Source organism: Pocillopora verrucosa, chromosome 5 (genome assembly GCF_036669915.1).
Source record: "Pocillopora verrucosa isolate sample1 chromosome 5, ASM3666991v2, whole genome shotgun sequence".
Classification (NCBI taxonomy): domain Eukaryota; kingdom Metazoa; phylum Cnidaria; class Anthozoa; order Scleractinia; family Pocilloporidae; genus Pocillopora; species Pocillopora verrucosa.
In genome coordinates this window covers 12790903-12806044 of record NC_089316.1, presented here as the reverse complement: position 1 = coordinate 12806044, position 15142 = coordinate 12790903, and the positions used below count along the sequence as shown (strand labels likewise).

Below are 15142 nucleotides of genomic sequence, written 5' to 3'. Positions count from 1 at the left end.
AATCTTCCAGCAATAAAGGAGAGGGTTTAAAGAAGTTAAAAAAAAAAATTAAAACAGATGCAGTTCCTCTGATTGCATTGAGAAGTGATGAATATGTTTCACTGTAAATGAACACAATTTCCACCACATAACGAGGAATATAACAAAAAACTAATGCTAACTGCACCCACAGTGCACTGTGCACTGCCTTTCCGTATCGCGCTATGTTCAGTGTATTTGGTTGGCTCGGTTGTTGTTGAACACGATCTTGCACTTGAGTCTGAAGATGACTAAGAGGGCGGAAAATCTTTGTTTATGAGGCGTTTGAAATAGCTAAGCAAGATGGTATAATTATACACCCATACCAAAAAGTTATACGGTATTCTAGGTGAAAGCATAAACCTGCGACAGTGGATAGAATCCGAAAATCCTCCCACCCTTCCCCTCCCCCCTTCCAGGGTGATTAATAGTGACTGGTTCCAAGGTAAATATGCATTGTTCATCCCGGCAATCTCCCCTAAAATTATCGAGATTTTTCTTTTACTTTCGAAATAAAGTTTAAAATGTTAAAAAAAAATAAGTGATGTGAAATTTGTTATTATAAATAGTGTGATCTTATCTCCATCGACTACCTTTTACGCTAGGAATACTCCTGGCGTAATAAACGGCTAAGAACCCTAAGGAGTTTGGCAAACCTACCTTCGCGTGTATAAAAGCAGGTATAAGTTATAGCATTAAGGACATACAAAGACATTTATGACATATAATAATTTTACTATCATAATGGGAAAAGAAAACCCTCTCTTTGGAGGTGAAATGTTGAAAGAATATAGAATGATGATAAATGTACCTCTAAACTATCTACCTTTTTGTTCATATTTTCTCCTTTTTTTCTTTATGTGCAAATCAATTCAAGAAACACTGATACTTACCGTTTTAAAGAGGATATGTTAACAGAAATTTCAAACAGGAAAATTTCATCTCTCGAGGACGAAAGACAATATTATTGCCAGTTAATGTCATCCATCGATTCGATTCTCAATAACCGTGTATAACGAGAGATAATTTCGTCTGAATAGCACCTGCGCGTCCAAGATAACCTAAAACTTACATTCTTAACAGTCTTTGCAAACAAACTTCCTTAAAAACGCCTACTTATTCAAAATTCGAAAATGAAATGCTTATTCTGTCACAAGAGAGGCAATTTTCTTCCCAGGTTTCTCTGAAAACGCCTTTCATCAAATAGGCTCTTTATCAATTTCTTTGTAACGGGTAATCGTACTCTAAAAGGTTCCCACGGAAAATTTAAACTTTTCATCAGTTTTACAGCACCGATGAACAATAGAAATATTCCTTCTCCTGCAAATTATCTTTATCTTTGACAATTAAGTGAGGCACGATGTTTATCATAAAGAGTAAATAATTTCTCATCATCTTCTCTTGTTATTACCTGAAAGAGTTGTGCGTCACAATTGATTAAGCTCAATCTTGGAATGAATTTGCAATCAGAGGTAAAAATATAGAAATTTGTGAATTCATCGTCATTTCACAAGACAATTGTAAAGCTATCCGTACTTTGGAATACTATCGTTGATGGGATAATTAAATAAGTGAGTGTTGTTACCAGTTCAGGTTTAATTAACTCCTCAAAGTCCCTAACATTCTAATCAGCTTCGGGAAGGTAGGTTAGACTACAATGATCACGGTGAAACGTGAATCAGTCCAGAAACAACATGAATGCAAACTGTGCATTTTTTAAATTTAAAGTATAGACAGAGACGACAAATGTTCGAAAACAAAGGTTTAGTGTTTTACATGACAAATCTTTCCTGCAAAATGCTCTCCACTCTTCACGCACATCCGAATGCACTTGAAAGCGGAGACAGTTACTCGACAGGTATGAAGTTTGACGTCACCACATTTAAGTACCCTCTATCAGTACTATCAACTGAGTTGATAACGTAAATTAGCCATCGTAAAGAGTTTCAAAGCTGACGTTACAAGCGTTAGCCCTTCCTCATTAGCTCTGACGAGAGGCTAACGCTCGAAACGTCAGCTTTGAAACTCTTTACGGTAGCCAGTTTTCTTTATCAACTCATTTGATGATACTAAATTATCCTGCAATACTCTCCCACTGACACAGCACCGCAGTTCTTTAGAAACTTACCGTTTTCATGCAATGCAATGCCTGGTTTCTTTCGACACTCAATCGTTGCAATGCGCGCCTGACGCGCAGTAAACATCTCACTGCCCCCCTATGTAGAAGCTCGTGCATTAATCACTCTATTCCCTATCTTCTTTTTCACACAAAATACATATATTTCACTTGCTAAATTTGTAAATTAAGAAAAGAAAACAACCAATATGTTATCTAGTAACCAGTGTCAGGCGTTCAGCAAGTAAAACGGTGCGAAATCTGAGCGAAATAGCAAACAGCGCAATAAACTCCTACCCAGACCTTTCATGGCCACACGGTTGTTTAGTTATACTTTGGAATCTGGGTACGAAATTAACGGTGCGACAGTAGCGGTAAATTAGTAATATATTACTATATTATATCATAATAATAATAATAATAGCGACAAACGAGGGAAGCATAGGGGTTAGCTACTATCGAGCCGTTTAATATCGCGCTTCGTTTTACTCCGTGAACGCCTGGAAACGGGGTAATTATCTGGTCAATTCGATTTCTATCAATCTTTGGTTAGAATTACACACACTGTACAAAATCTGATTGCGTAATTTCCACCAATCTAAAGGTAATTCTCGCTATCAGCTGAAGGCTCTTCTTCTTCTTTCCGTTCTAGAATTAAAAAAAATAGGAAAAGAAATAAGCATATATATTTATATATATAGGAAGTCTGCGGGTCGATTTTCGCGTGGAACAGTGCTCAATACGTTGAAGCAGAGCAGAATAAATATTATGAGAGGAAAAAAGGACGTAACTACATTTCCCGACAAGCCTGTTTCGTGAATCGCTTCACTCTTCAGGGGTTTAATTAAGGGATTAAACTAATTTAAGGGATTAAACCCCTGAAGAGTGAAGCGATTCACGAAACAGGCTTGTCGGGAAATGTAGTTACGTCCTTTTTTCCTCTCATAATATTTATTTATATATATATATATATATATATATATATATATATATATATATAGGAAGTCTGCAAGTCGATTTTCGCGTGGAACAGTGCTCAATACGTTGAAGCAGAGCAGAATAAATATTATGAGAGGAAAAAAGGACGCAACTACATTTCCCGACAAGCCTGTTTCGTGAATCGCTTCACTCTTCAGGAAGCGATTCACGAAACAGGCTTGTCGGGAAATGTAGTTGCGTCCTTTTTTCCTCTCATAATATATATATATATATATATATATATATATTGAGGTAGAAAGAGGAGGTTTTTGGTAAGAAGCAATAGTGTTACTATAACACATTAGGTTAAAAATGATCGCAACTTGCCAAACAGCCACTGCTCACTCATTGGATGATCTTTTCAAGGAAATAAACAAGAAATTGAAGGATCATAGATAATTGAGGAATTGGCGTTTAAGAATTAGAAAAGGGATTTTAATCGTCTTCGAACTATGGTCTAATCTGCTCAGAAACCTTGTCAGATAAAGATAACAAGCCACGTTGCGATTCACGAATCTTGAAACGTTTAGCCCAAGTTGTTCAACTCCGTTCGATAAGGGCTTACTGATACATTGCATGAGCGTTTATTGACAGGATGAAAACGGGGTGTGTCTTGTCCCATTCTCCTCTCGTCCTACGCTGTTCTCGTCTTCAGCTTTTGCCTCATGTCAAAAAAAAAAAAAACAACAAAAACAACGAAAACAGATCACGATCTGTTTAGGCGCTCTTTGCATTACCTGCATCTACCGGAGTATCGTTCCTTTCATCGTTTTCATTAGCTGCATTAAAAACGCTCCCTTCTCCTGTGTCTTGAGGATTATTTTGTTCTACTGTCTCGGATTCTACAAGAAATAATAAACCAAAATTATGTTCATATAGTCTGTCTCAGTTCTTGATAAAAAGGTGAATTCCCAAGACTGTCGTCAGAGCCTCAATCTGAAAAAAACCAATTGGAATCAATACTTAAAGATCGTCTATCCGCTGAGGGAATCTGGAATCTATTTCTGCATGTGTTTGATTTTCCAATTGATGTAATGAAATCTAAATTCAAAACAGACAGACATAAACCTCTAAAAAAACCAACATTTCAGTAAGTTTTCATCGTGACAGGGGACTTTGTTTTCAAGATAAAGTCGGTAAATACTCCCCTATCACATGACATTTGACGTTGCGCGGAACAAAAAAAAAACGGACGAGGGAAAAACAATTTCTATGTGGAAAAAAACTAGAAGCCCCCTGCGCAGTCGAAGCAATTTTTGAGGAATGTTCACTGGTTTGCAGTGTCTATTCTCTGTCTTCATGTCAAAACTAGATATCAGTTGTTTTAATTACTTTCCAATCGCTATACTTGTTTTGAATATATTATACATTTTTGATGACATGATAGTGAAAGCCACCCTCTATCCTTTACTAACCTGTCGTAACATCTTCGGTCCCGTTCTTCTCATTGTCTCCCGGCAAAAAAATCAACCTGAGCCTGTACTGCTCAGTTTCACTACTGAAACCATCCTCTTCTTTTTCCCGCGTACTCTCAGGGGGGGTATCAGGAGACGTTTGTCGCTCCCTGGCGCCATAACCCGTTTTAATGGATGGTCTATAAGCTTCATTTGCATGTGGGTCTGTGGTCCAACCTTTGATCATATGTCTGTGAACATGCGAGGCTTCCTCGCAAGGTGAGCGTGCTGGGCTTGACCTGTTCCGTGGAATCCGCTACGATAAACAGAAAAGTTTCCTGGCTTCAAATCTATCTCAAAGCAAAAGTTAATCGATAGACTGAACTCCCGTGAGGAATGAACTGAACTTAACGATCTTCTATTTTAATGAGCTATTTTAATTAACTGTTTTAACACATATTTTAGAACATTTTATCACGCCATTAGTTTTCATGCGTCCTACTGGCTAGTTTTACACTATGCTAATTTATAGTGGCACCTCCAACTTTTAAAACCATAGCGCAAATATTTTATCGTCCTCCCTGATGATGCCGTAGAACGGCGAAAGTTCGGAGTGAATAAAGAAAGAAAGAACCACAGTAGCACTTAAAGGCTTCATTTGATCAATATCCCACATCATTCCGACATGCTACTAAAGGACACGTTCAAACGTTTAATCGATAGAGCTAATGGTTCCTTATCTTCCTCCACTCCTTAAAAAAAAAAAAACAGTTTCTTCACGAGCAAAGTTCCATACAGCCAACTATTCGATGGATGCGTTATTTATTCCTAGAACGTCTTGGTCGAGCTCTAAAAACATCGCAAGCGATATACAAAATAAAACTAGCAAGGGGCTCCCCCCCACGACCTCAACAATCCCCGAAAAAAACAAAGCAGCTGTATGAAAACTAGAAACGACAAGGTATGCTTTCTTGACCCCACTTTTGGCTCAATATTGATTGACGCCACGAGATAAATCGTAGGGCCTCAGATATTACAATAATTTAAGTTTAATTAGCTTGAGTGAGTGTATGGTCTTACCTGCTCGTATCTTTTGATAAACTTGGAGTAGCGCTGGTAATCTTTCCACTCTTTCACTCTCTCATGTTCTTTCAGCTCTTTATTTTGAATTCTTCTACTAAATTCATAATCCAGTAGATTCTGATACTGCCTTTGCTTAAGATTCATGAGTTGGGTGACAGAGTAGATCCGAGCCACTCCCCAGATGTATTGCTTCTGTCCCATGCTCAAATCCTCGTGTCGGAGAGATTTGTTCGTTCTCACAAAGCTTGGCAGCTCAACCGGCGTTCCGTCGAATCTCGACGGGGTCTTCGGGCGCCCTGCCGAGTGTACCCGCTCCCGTTCTTCCTGGCAGAGGTAGACCTTGCTCGGCGGTCGGTTCAACTTCGCTGCAGTGCGTATTCCTTCTCGTTCGTACATGCGAGGTGGCTGACAGGAGGCACTTCGGGAACTGTATGTTACACTGTGGTTGCTAAAAGACGAACCTGAAAAAGAACGTAAGCTATTTAGTTTCCCCACTCCTGCCCCCTCCTTCCTAAGCCTCTCCACCACCCCCATGATAAACATTAATTTGTCTTCCCGACTTGCAGTTGCAAAAAATGAGAAAGTACCTATAAAAAATCGACTTTAAAACACATCGTAAGGTTCAAAACTTGTTCTCTTAAGAGACCCGTGAGCAGCAGTCTGGTTTACCAATGAAAAGTGACGAAACTAACCTGGCCTGTCACGTGGTCTGTTATCCGGCGCTGGAGGTTTTTCTCTCACTGCGCCTGCGCTAGCTGCCCTCTCAAGACTGTAAAGAAATGGCGGTATATATATTTGAGAGAAGAAATCAGCGTGCTCTTTAAATTAGTGTGATTCATTGAGCGAAAACCAATTTTAAAAAAAATTCAAATTTATCACCGCAAGGTCAAATGAAAACTCGCCATGTTTGTGTCCCTATGGACCTGGCTGACTGGGTCCTTCCTCCGTTAGTTCTCACGGCGCTACCGGCCCGCTGTACTGGAGGTTCAGGTGATAGGGGACTAGATGTGTGCCTGGGAGACTGTCCCTGAGAATATGACGCACTACTGGAGGGTCTTGACTGATACTGTTTGAAAAAAAACAAAAAAATAAAAAATAAAAAATTAGGATTACAGGCTGTAACCCAAAAGCGAGACCGCACAGAATGAATTCGCGCGACGTTAAGAGGAACCACACGCGAAAGAAGCCTCCCTCGCGCGTGTTTCTGCTCGCACGCGTGCGTATTGGTAACTCTCTTACCGAGCGCCAGCTGCCCATGGTAAGTTACCTTGATTTAGGTTTGAAATGTTTGGGAGGTCGCCCACAACACTTTCGACAATTCAACAACACATTACAACTAGCTATGAACACAGGATGATCCTCGCGTGGATCATATCCGCAGCATGAACGAGCGAGCGTGTGCTACGTGCAATGGTAAAAGCGAAATAAAAAGTTGTAAATAATATCCATAACACTAAACTGTACAAAAACAACCAGAGATTAAATGATATCTTCGATATTGACAGCGAGAAGTGTATGAATGAAGGCTGTAACAGATTTGCTAGCTAATCCTGCTTGGATTCGTGCGGTTCAATCGACAATTAGGTTAAATGCATGTTAATAAGCAAACCCAAACGAATATAACCATGGAAATTTCCGCAATGAGGATTCAGCTATCCTTGCGTGGTATTGCGTTACAAGGACTATGTTTGGACTTTTTTGGAGTGATCAGTTGTTCGATTGAGGCTCAATTGTTCAAAGCAACTAATCAGCAAGTAAGCAGAATTACACCTATGAATACAAAAGGGCCGCAAACAAACACTCAAAATCTTAAAGGAAAACAAAAAACGCAAGCCTTTAAACGGAAAACATCAAAATTTTTAACACAAACTTGAAATAATTTTGCTCAATGTAACGTGCATTACTCAACTTGAAAGCGGTATTTGATGAAAGCGTTGATACAAACGAAAAAGGAAAAATTGACAGTGGAAGCTGAAAGATTCAGTGGGCTGCGAATCGAGATAAATATCCACGAAATGGCTGTTACTCTCAGCTTCCTCGACCTTCCATTACCGCAAATGATACTCAGAAACTTTTACCGCAAAAATAAGGCGGTGTTTGCATTTATTTCAATGATCTTCGCGCAGCCTGAGACCTCCAAAGAAGGATAACATATCGCTGCTTGCATACATCAACTCACAAAAATTACTCTTAACAACAAACAAACAAACATGTTTAGACATGACATAAATAACCTTTGAAGAAGATTGTTTGCCATTTTGATCCAAGACAACAGTAATGAGCTCTTCGACCTGTGGCACAGGAACCTGTTTCCATTTCAAAGCTTCTTTCCGAACTGTCATGACTTTTCTCGGTTGTACTCGATATAAAATAGCACGATCCCTCCTGATTATATTTACGTCTAAATTGGCATTCTTTTCTTGTACGACGCATTTCACTGGTGCTAGAGTTTCCCGCATTTTATTGGCGAAGGCAAAGGTTTAATTATCAACCTGCCAGTACAAAACGTAGACGGTAACTATGACAGGAGGGCAAATTTGCATCGAGACACTTTACCCATTAATCGTCTCACTCTATCGCGATTCCCATGAGCTTGCTAATGAAAGAACCAACAGGCTGATGTGAAAGGCCATGCTCGACTTGTGGCACACAAAAGTTTTCACACTCGAGATTTGATTGCAAAATTGAAAAAATTTCCATCACAAAAACAAAAAGCAGAGCTGTTGCCAAGGAGAGAATTGTTGACACTTCGGCGAAAAGAGATCAATTTCACTGTCACCAATACTGTAACAGGAAAACCACTTAAATCCTTAGCAGCTGGTTAACAAAGTCAACAGAATTTTGCTCTGTATGTAAATAAGCCTGCCACGAAATGAATTTCGACGGATACAAAAGATAGCAATCATATTCAATACATTAATGTAATCTTTTCATATTCTTTCCGTTTTAGAATTTATTTACGACTTCGGTGACTTTGAAGAAAGAAGTACCAAATAATAAATGTAAGAATTCCGCTAGGATGATTATAAAAATGAAGGAATATTATATCTTCAAAAGTTATAATTGCAAAATGCAACATTCACCGGTTTAACCTCTATAATCCGAAAAAGAAACTTAAAAAAATTGGTTTAAAATTTTTTTTTTAAAAAGCGCGAATATTCAAGAAGAAGACCACGCTTCCTATTCGTTTACCAGCGTAATAAAACACGCGGAATGTTGGGAGAAGACGAGAAAAGTTTGTTAATTACGAGCCGAAGCCGAGTGATTTACAAAATTTTCGAGTGGATTGTTACGTCGGTAAACCGATAGAAAGTGGGGAATTCATAATGCGGTCTATTGCTCTTATGAAATAAACGCCCATTCAATTTCCTGTTGGTTTTTTTTTTGACCAATCAGGGCGCTCGTAATATCTCAGTCATGTCAGAAAAACGCACTCCCCATTCCACTCTCGACTCTTCTATTACGCAATCATTGACACAGAAAAACCAATAAGCTGAATAAGAATAAAGGTCCACTTACCCACATGTTCAGAGAATATTCAAGAAAACGCATTTTAACCGCAACGGCTACGACGATACTGGTCAAATTTGAGAAAAAAATACTGTGAAACGAGCTTACAGAGTCATCTTTTCAGACTGCTGTCTTTGCAAAGTGCGACTGGATTACGGTCAAACGTGAAAAAGAGAAGAAAACCCTAACGGTTTTTTATTTTTAAATCAGGAAAGAAAACGTTGGTCTTTCCCTTTTTTAGTTTCTTTATTTTACTTTTGTCAATTTTGGAATTTCCAAAGTTGAGGAATTTTTTAACTTGGACTTTGTGTCGTCCAATTCTGTCTGTAATCACACTCATGATTAACAAATTGGACTCCCGCCTCGCGGCCGTCCAATTTTGTTAATCACTCGTATGATTACAGACCGAATTGGAATCCATTCGGTCCAATTACCATTATTAATCCAAATTTCTTCTCAAAGTAACACTTCTGAGCTCGCCCTATCTACAATAGAACTGAGTTTACTGAAGGCCACTTCCCTTGAGAGATTCATATTTTGGAAAGGCAGCTTTTAAAAGACAATGGCCGTGTTTTATGACTGGAGTTAACTTCCCATGCACTTTCAACTTTTATTTATAACGATGGACCATACTTCAAAGTAGGTTGTGAGGAAAATAAAGCTAACGCTGTGAAACTTCTAATCTATGCGCGACTCTTATTGCAGCTGACATATGTGCACTGCGGTGAAGAGACTAACATAAGCGATCCTCGTAGCTATGAACACTACTGAGCTAGTAGTTGAAACAAGGCCTGAAAAAAATTTAGGCCCGTATGGGATTTGAACTCATAACCTGTGCGACAACAGTGCAGAGCTCTACCAACTGAACTAACAAGCCAACCGGGAGCTGGTCATTATGCTGGATCCAAATAAACCATCCAATTGGTGAATAATGACTGTAAATATATGAAAATCATATATGTGCACTGTGGTGAAGAAACGAATATAAGCGATCCTCGCAGCTATGAACACTACTGAACCAGTGGTTGAAATAAGACCTGAAAAAAATTCAGGCCCGCACGGGATTTGAACCCATGACCTCCGCGCACGGGCCTGAATGTAAGCTTACTAGTTCAGGCTGCGAGGATCGCTCATATTCGTTTCTTCACCGCAATGCACATATATGATTTTTATATATTTACAGTCAAATAAGAGACTCTTATTTTTCGTTCCAGAGTCCTCACAGACCTCTTGTTGGCCCGCCTCTCACGCTTGCATGACTATAAGGACCTTCGAAAAAATCACGTGAGATACCCGTGCGGGAACACAGCAGCCAAATGTCTGCACACTTGTAAACGTTTTAATGGCTAGTTCGCGAACTTTTAGGCGTTCAGAGCCACGTTATCTCTCATGAGTTACAAAACACCATTAAAGCCAGTGACTCACGGTGTATTAAAAAAGTTTGACTTTTTAGATAAAGCTCAAAACGAACCGGTAAATGAACGGGATAACCGTAAGATTTATGTAGGAAAAGTCTCAATGTCTCCTTTTCTCTATTTTTGTTTTCTTTTACAGATTCCTGTGTGCGTCTCCATTTTTTTTTCATCGAAAATTTTCCGTGACAGTGGCTGTTTCGTATGTTTTCTTTTGACATTTTGCGCGGGAAATTGGCGCGTGACTGGCCTAAATTTGACCCGCTTGCGCATGCCTTTCGTTTGACCGCTGTGGTCATTGAGGGTCTGTTTGCAAGCATTACAATTTCTGTGAAGCACACACTCAAATGTTTGCAATTTATTCAAATTCAAGATTACAGTTTCTCAGCTAAGCAAAAGGTGGCAAAATTCACACAAACTCTAACTGACAGGCAGCCAAACAAAGACACGCACAAAGATACACAGATATACATTCTCTGACAAAGATAAACAACTCGTTGGAACAACCGATCAGAAAATTGAATATTTGAAAATTGCCTTACATATTGAAGAGCAGGGATGTAGGTGAGGGCTCTTACTGAGATGATTTATTTTAAATTTGACTACATATAGCCTTACAATCAGGTAACAAAAGAAAGTGAATCCAAAGAATCTGTATTGCATGAATCACTTATTGCTCATCAGACAAGTTGTCACTTTTAGTAAAACACAGCTTGTATGATGACATGACGTTTGCAGAAGTAGTATGGGTGTGACATAGTGTGACCTGCCCTCCCCCATTGACAAATCCCAGCTATACCCCTGAAGACAGTTCAATTTTTCAAGATGCCTATAAAATATTCCGAAAGTAATAAAGGTATCCTTCATGGTTCCCCTAGTGGTATTTAAGTTGTCTCACAGGTAAACCTAACAGATCATCACTGCCGCAGGTTATCCCAGTCTCGATGGAATGAAGTAATAAATAACTTTGTTTCTTACTCAACATAGGCTCCATATACAAGTCCATCCCAATTATCCCAGAAAATTATCACTTAATTACTAGTACTCTGCTGTGTTATCAAAAACTTTCAAGAAAACTGATTGCTAACCTTCATTATCGAGGTATTGTCAAGTGACGGTTGCAGCCGAAAAGTCTTCATCCCAACAGGAGTGGATAATGAAATTTCGTACTTCTCTTGCATCTCTCGGCGAAGCCTGTCCTGCTTTGCTCTAAAAATGAAAAAGAAAATTGCGTGAATTTTGAGGCAGCGCCTCACAATATTGTGTGACTTCTGTTTTGTCACGCAACCCCGGTGCTCCGAGCAGTATGAAATTTTACGTAACATCAAAACGCTTCTCAAGCAATCTCTCTCAGTAAATGTGTATCACATGTGTTCGACGTTATTCTGTGATGGAAAGAAAACTCATAACTAAAATAGATCCCAAAAATTGTAAATGATTTAATGTTTTTTTCCTGGTGTCATTAAAATCTCAATCATTCTCGTTTTTATGCGTGACCGAAGCCGCAAAATATCTCTGTGTCAAACAAAAATTTATCGGGACTGGTTATTATTTAAGACAAAGTAGATAAATTAGACTCCCCTGCCGTCTTTTATGAAACAGAGAACAAAAGTTGAAATCCACGTGTAAACAAAGCTGGACAAGTTGTCAGAGTGAGAATCACCGTCGCGAAATGGGATATATGTAATAACCGAATTCTCCAATCGCCTAGACGTGTTGCGAGGAATACCGTAACTCATAGAAGAGAAACCAACGTTTGAAACGAAATACGATCAGTTAAATCCTAAATTACCACTAAGTTTAATATATTTCGCCATTGTAGTCCTAAGGGAAGCGAATTTGTTTGAAGTTCACTCAAACCAATAATAATAATTGTGATCGAACACAATTTGCTTTATCTTTAAGAAACTCGACCTTCGATTGCATTACAAATTCACTGGCGGACAGAAGAATAAAATTCTCTTTCGAAATTACCCAAATATATTCCCTTAGATATTTGACTAAAGCACAAAATGTAGCCTTTGATAGCATAAGTCGATTGTTGCGTGCCTTCACAAATCGAAGCCGGACGATGTTTTCAAGCAGAACATAGGTCAAGAGCAAAGGAATGGAGTGATGGAATTTTACATAAGCTTACCTGTTACGAAATTGCTCTGGCATTATATTTCAACATACAAACGTCTGTACTGTCAATGCGATTGCAACAAGAAATTTCGGGCCAAAATTGGCGATCATTGACTCAAAGTAGGCTGTTTAGTCACCCGCTGGTTGTTTTCGTTGTCAAGACAGTAGAGTTAACGATGAAAAACAAAAGCCTTTGTTTGAATTGAATGGTTACGGCCAATTAGCAACACAATATGTGACCTTTCAGGTAAAACACAGAGCTCAAAACACAACTGAAGTTGATAGCTCTCAGAGCTCACAATAGCATGCCTACGTGCGCGACTAGAAAGGCAAATATTTAATATCTGTTCTAAATGGCGAATGCAGATCCCACAGACAGACAGTGGACACTCGTAGTACTCGATCCTTTTATCAGTCATAATAATTTTTTTCCGAAGGAAAATAAGGCATATGAAGTGCACGTGCGCACGATTTTTTACTTACTGCAGTTAGGTGTACCACAGTAGGCTGTTAAGGTGATCATCTGAACAGAAGACCGCACTTCCTATCGGTTTATCGGCGTCATAACCCACGCGAGATGTAGCAAGCATATGAGTATAGTTTGTAAATCACGAACTAGAGGCTAGCAACCTACTAACCTTGCAAGCGTTCTCCCAACATGCAAAGCGGGTTATTACGCCGGTAAACTGATAGGGAGTGTAATGCGAGGGTCTCCTGTAGGTTTTTCAGGATCCGGGAATTTAAACTGAAAAGGAGCGAGATTCGGGAAATAATCCCTTAAACGAACCGAGAACCGTGATGTCCGTTGACGAGAAATTATGAAGAAATTGATCTTCTCAGTCCATGAAAAGTACCAGGTGTACAGACTCTCAAGCGGTCGGACTGCTCAGCGATACTCTTCAGTGTGAATGAAAATTATATTAGATGCGAAGGCAATTGACCAAAAATTCTCAATGGCCCACAGGGTAACGTGGCATCTAAGACTGCTGCGTCAATGAAAATGCTTAAAGGCCTTGAAAAACTTCTAGCAAGTCTCAGAATTAAACCGATATGATGCTATCAACCTGTTAAGACTCTACTTCATGCTAAGGTTCTATTCCGGAACAGTTATATTTTGATGATCTGTTTTGTTTATGTTGTTGTTTCTGTTTTCGTTTTTTTTTTTTTTGGTGAGTAGAATTGAAAAGGGTAAGCTTAAAGAGGTAGTCTGACTTGAGACACGTCATTTACATGCCTACTTACCCTCATGGGCTCTCAATGGGGCGATGGCTTTTACATGACTGTTGAAAGTTGGGCAAAGTCAATGAATTGACTCTTACAGACGATGTGGAGCCTGAATGAGAGGAAAATTTCCTATGAGAGGAAACTAACTAATAAAACTGCTATTTTTGTCCTGAGCAGATATGTAAATGATATTGTTAAGACAGGGTGGTTGCCAGTAAGACAGCGAAGAGATTTTCACGTTCTCAAACTTGTTCACCGGGCTTTGCACTCCCTCAGCTGGCCGTCTTACGTACCACTAGATACAGTTAAACATCTGCGATCTTTGCGGTCAAGAGCAGCAACAAGATTAATTATACCAATGGAGAGGGGCACCTTTCAAGACTCTGCTGCCAAGTTATTTAATGCCCTCCCGGCAAATATTAGAAACTATAGCGATTTCAAAGTTTACTGCTGGGAGGTCAATGCCTATCTATTAAATAACATTTGTAAATAGTTTGTAAATTACATATAGGGTTGTATTAGTATTATCAATCTCTGTTACATTTTTATACAATATCCTTTTATAGTTCGATATTATTGCTTTTTATATTGTAGATTTCATACTTTTTTAATTGCAGTTTTTCATTTTTATATTGTAGTGCTTAACAGGTGAAAAGCCACTAGGTGGATACACTGTTAATAGACCTTAATCAATAATAACTATTGCATATAATAATTATTACATATAATTACTAATCTAATTAAAAACAAAATTTCACATGTGGAGCGCTTTTCAGTTGAGTATCTTAGAAAAAGTAGAAAAAGGGAACAGAGTTATGATTTCAATTCATAGCAAAACTTACTATTATACCAGCAGTTTCTGATAGAAAGCGAAGTGTTGCAAGGTAAACTCAAAGTACTCAATGTATTTTAACATTTGAACCAACCTTGCTTCCGCTGTAAAACTCCTTAAACCTCACCGTTACAAAAGAAAATTCCCACTTCTGCACACTTCAGAGCATGTGGTCCACTCTGTCAATGCTACGCATGATTGGTTCGCTTCCGCTAACCAAGGTACTGTAGACATTTTTACAGGAATAAAGATATTTTGGTAGCAAGACCGACCACAAATCCAAATCAGAACTGGCTGTAAACTCGTGCCCAGACCCTCGCGCCACGGAAAGCCCGTCAAGATTAGTGTTACGGCTTGCTCACAACAATGAATGGAGCGGCCAACCAGCCAGTTCTTCATTTAATTAATGTTAATGATCCACAAGGTCTCCATATTAAATCACTTTCTGATT

General features: G+C 38.9%; 1 protein-coding gene across 3 annotated transcripts; it reads right to left on the bottom strand.

Annotated features, from left to right (window-relative positions):
- Positions 1–1593: 1593 nt before the first annotated feature.
- On the bottom strand, positions 1594–13259 carry LOC131776731 (uncharacterized). Of its 3 annotated transcripts, none has more exons than XM_059092958.2 (8): positions 12649–12808; positions 11600–11720; positions 6492–6655; positions 6282–6358; positions 5587–6050; positions 4528–4822; positions 3850–3954; positions 1595–2782 (listed from the first exon to the last, which is right to left on the bottom strand). In XM_059092958.2, exons 1-8 carry the CDS (start codon positions 12669–12671, stop codon positions 2733–2735), a joined length of 1299 nt encoding a protein of 432 aa, XP_058948941.2. In that variant the 5' UTR covers positions 12672–12808; the 3' UTR covers positions 1595–2732. The 3 variants fall into 3 exon arrangements, with proteins under 3 accessions (XP_058948940.2, XP_058948941.2, XP_058948942.2); XM_059092959.2 differs by lacking the exon at positions 12649–12808 and adding an exon at positions 13119–13259 and having other exon boundaries at positions 1596–2782; XM_059092957.2 differs by lacking the exons at positions 11600–11720; positions 12649–12808 and adding an exon at positions 7824–8222 and having other exon boundaries at positions 1594–2782.
- Between the last annotated feature and the right edge of the window lie 1883 nt (positions 13260–15142).

Bases quoted from the DNA above. Each gene is read 5' to 3' on its own strand.
- LOC131776731 (XM_059092957.2), bottom strand. From the start codon at position 8,048: ATGCGGGAAACTCTAGCACCAGTGAAATGCGTCGTACAAGAAAAGAAT. The intron at 6,359-6,491 runs GCGAGTTTTCAT...ATTTCTTTACAG, and splicing joins TCCATAGGGACACAAACATG to TCTTGAGAGGGCAGCTAGCG. The intron at 4,823-5,586 runs GTAAGACCATAC...TGTTTATCGTAG, and splicing joins TTATCAAAAGATACGAGCAG to CGGATTCCACGGAACAGGTC.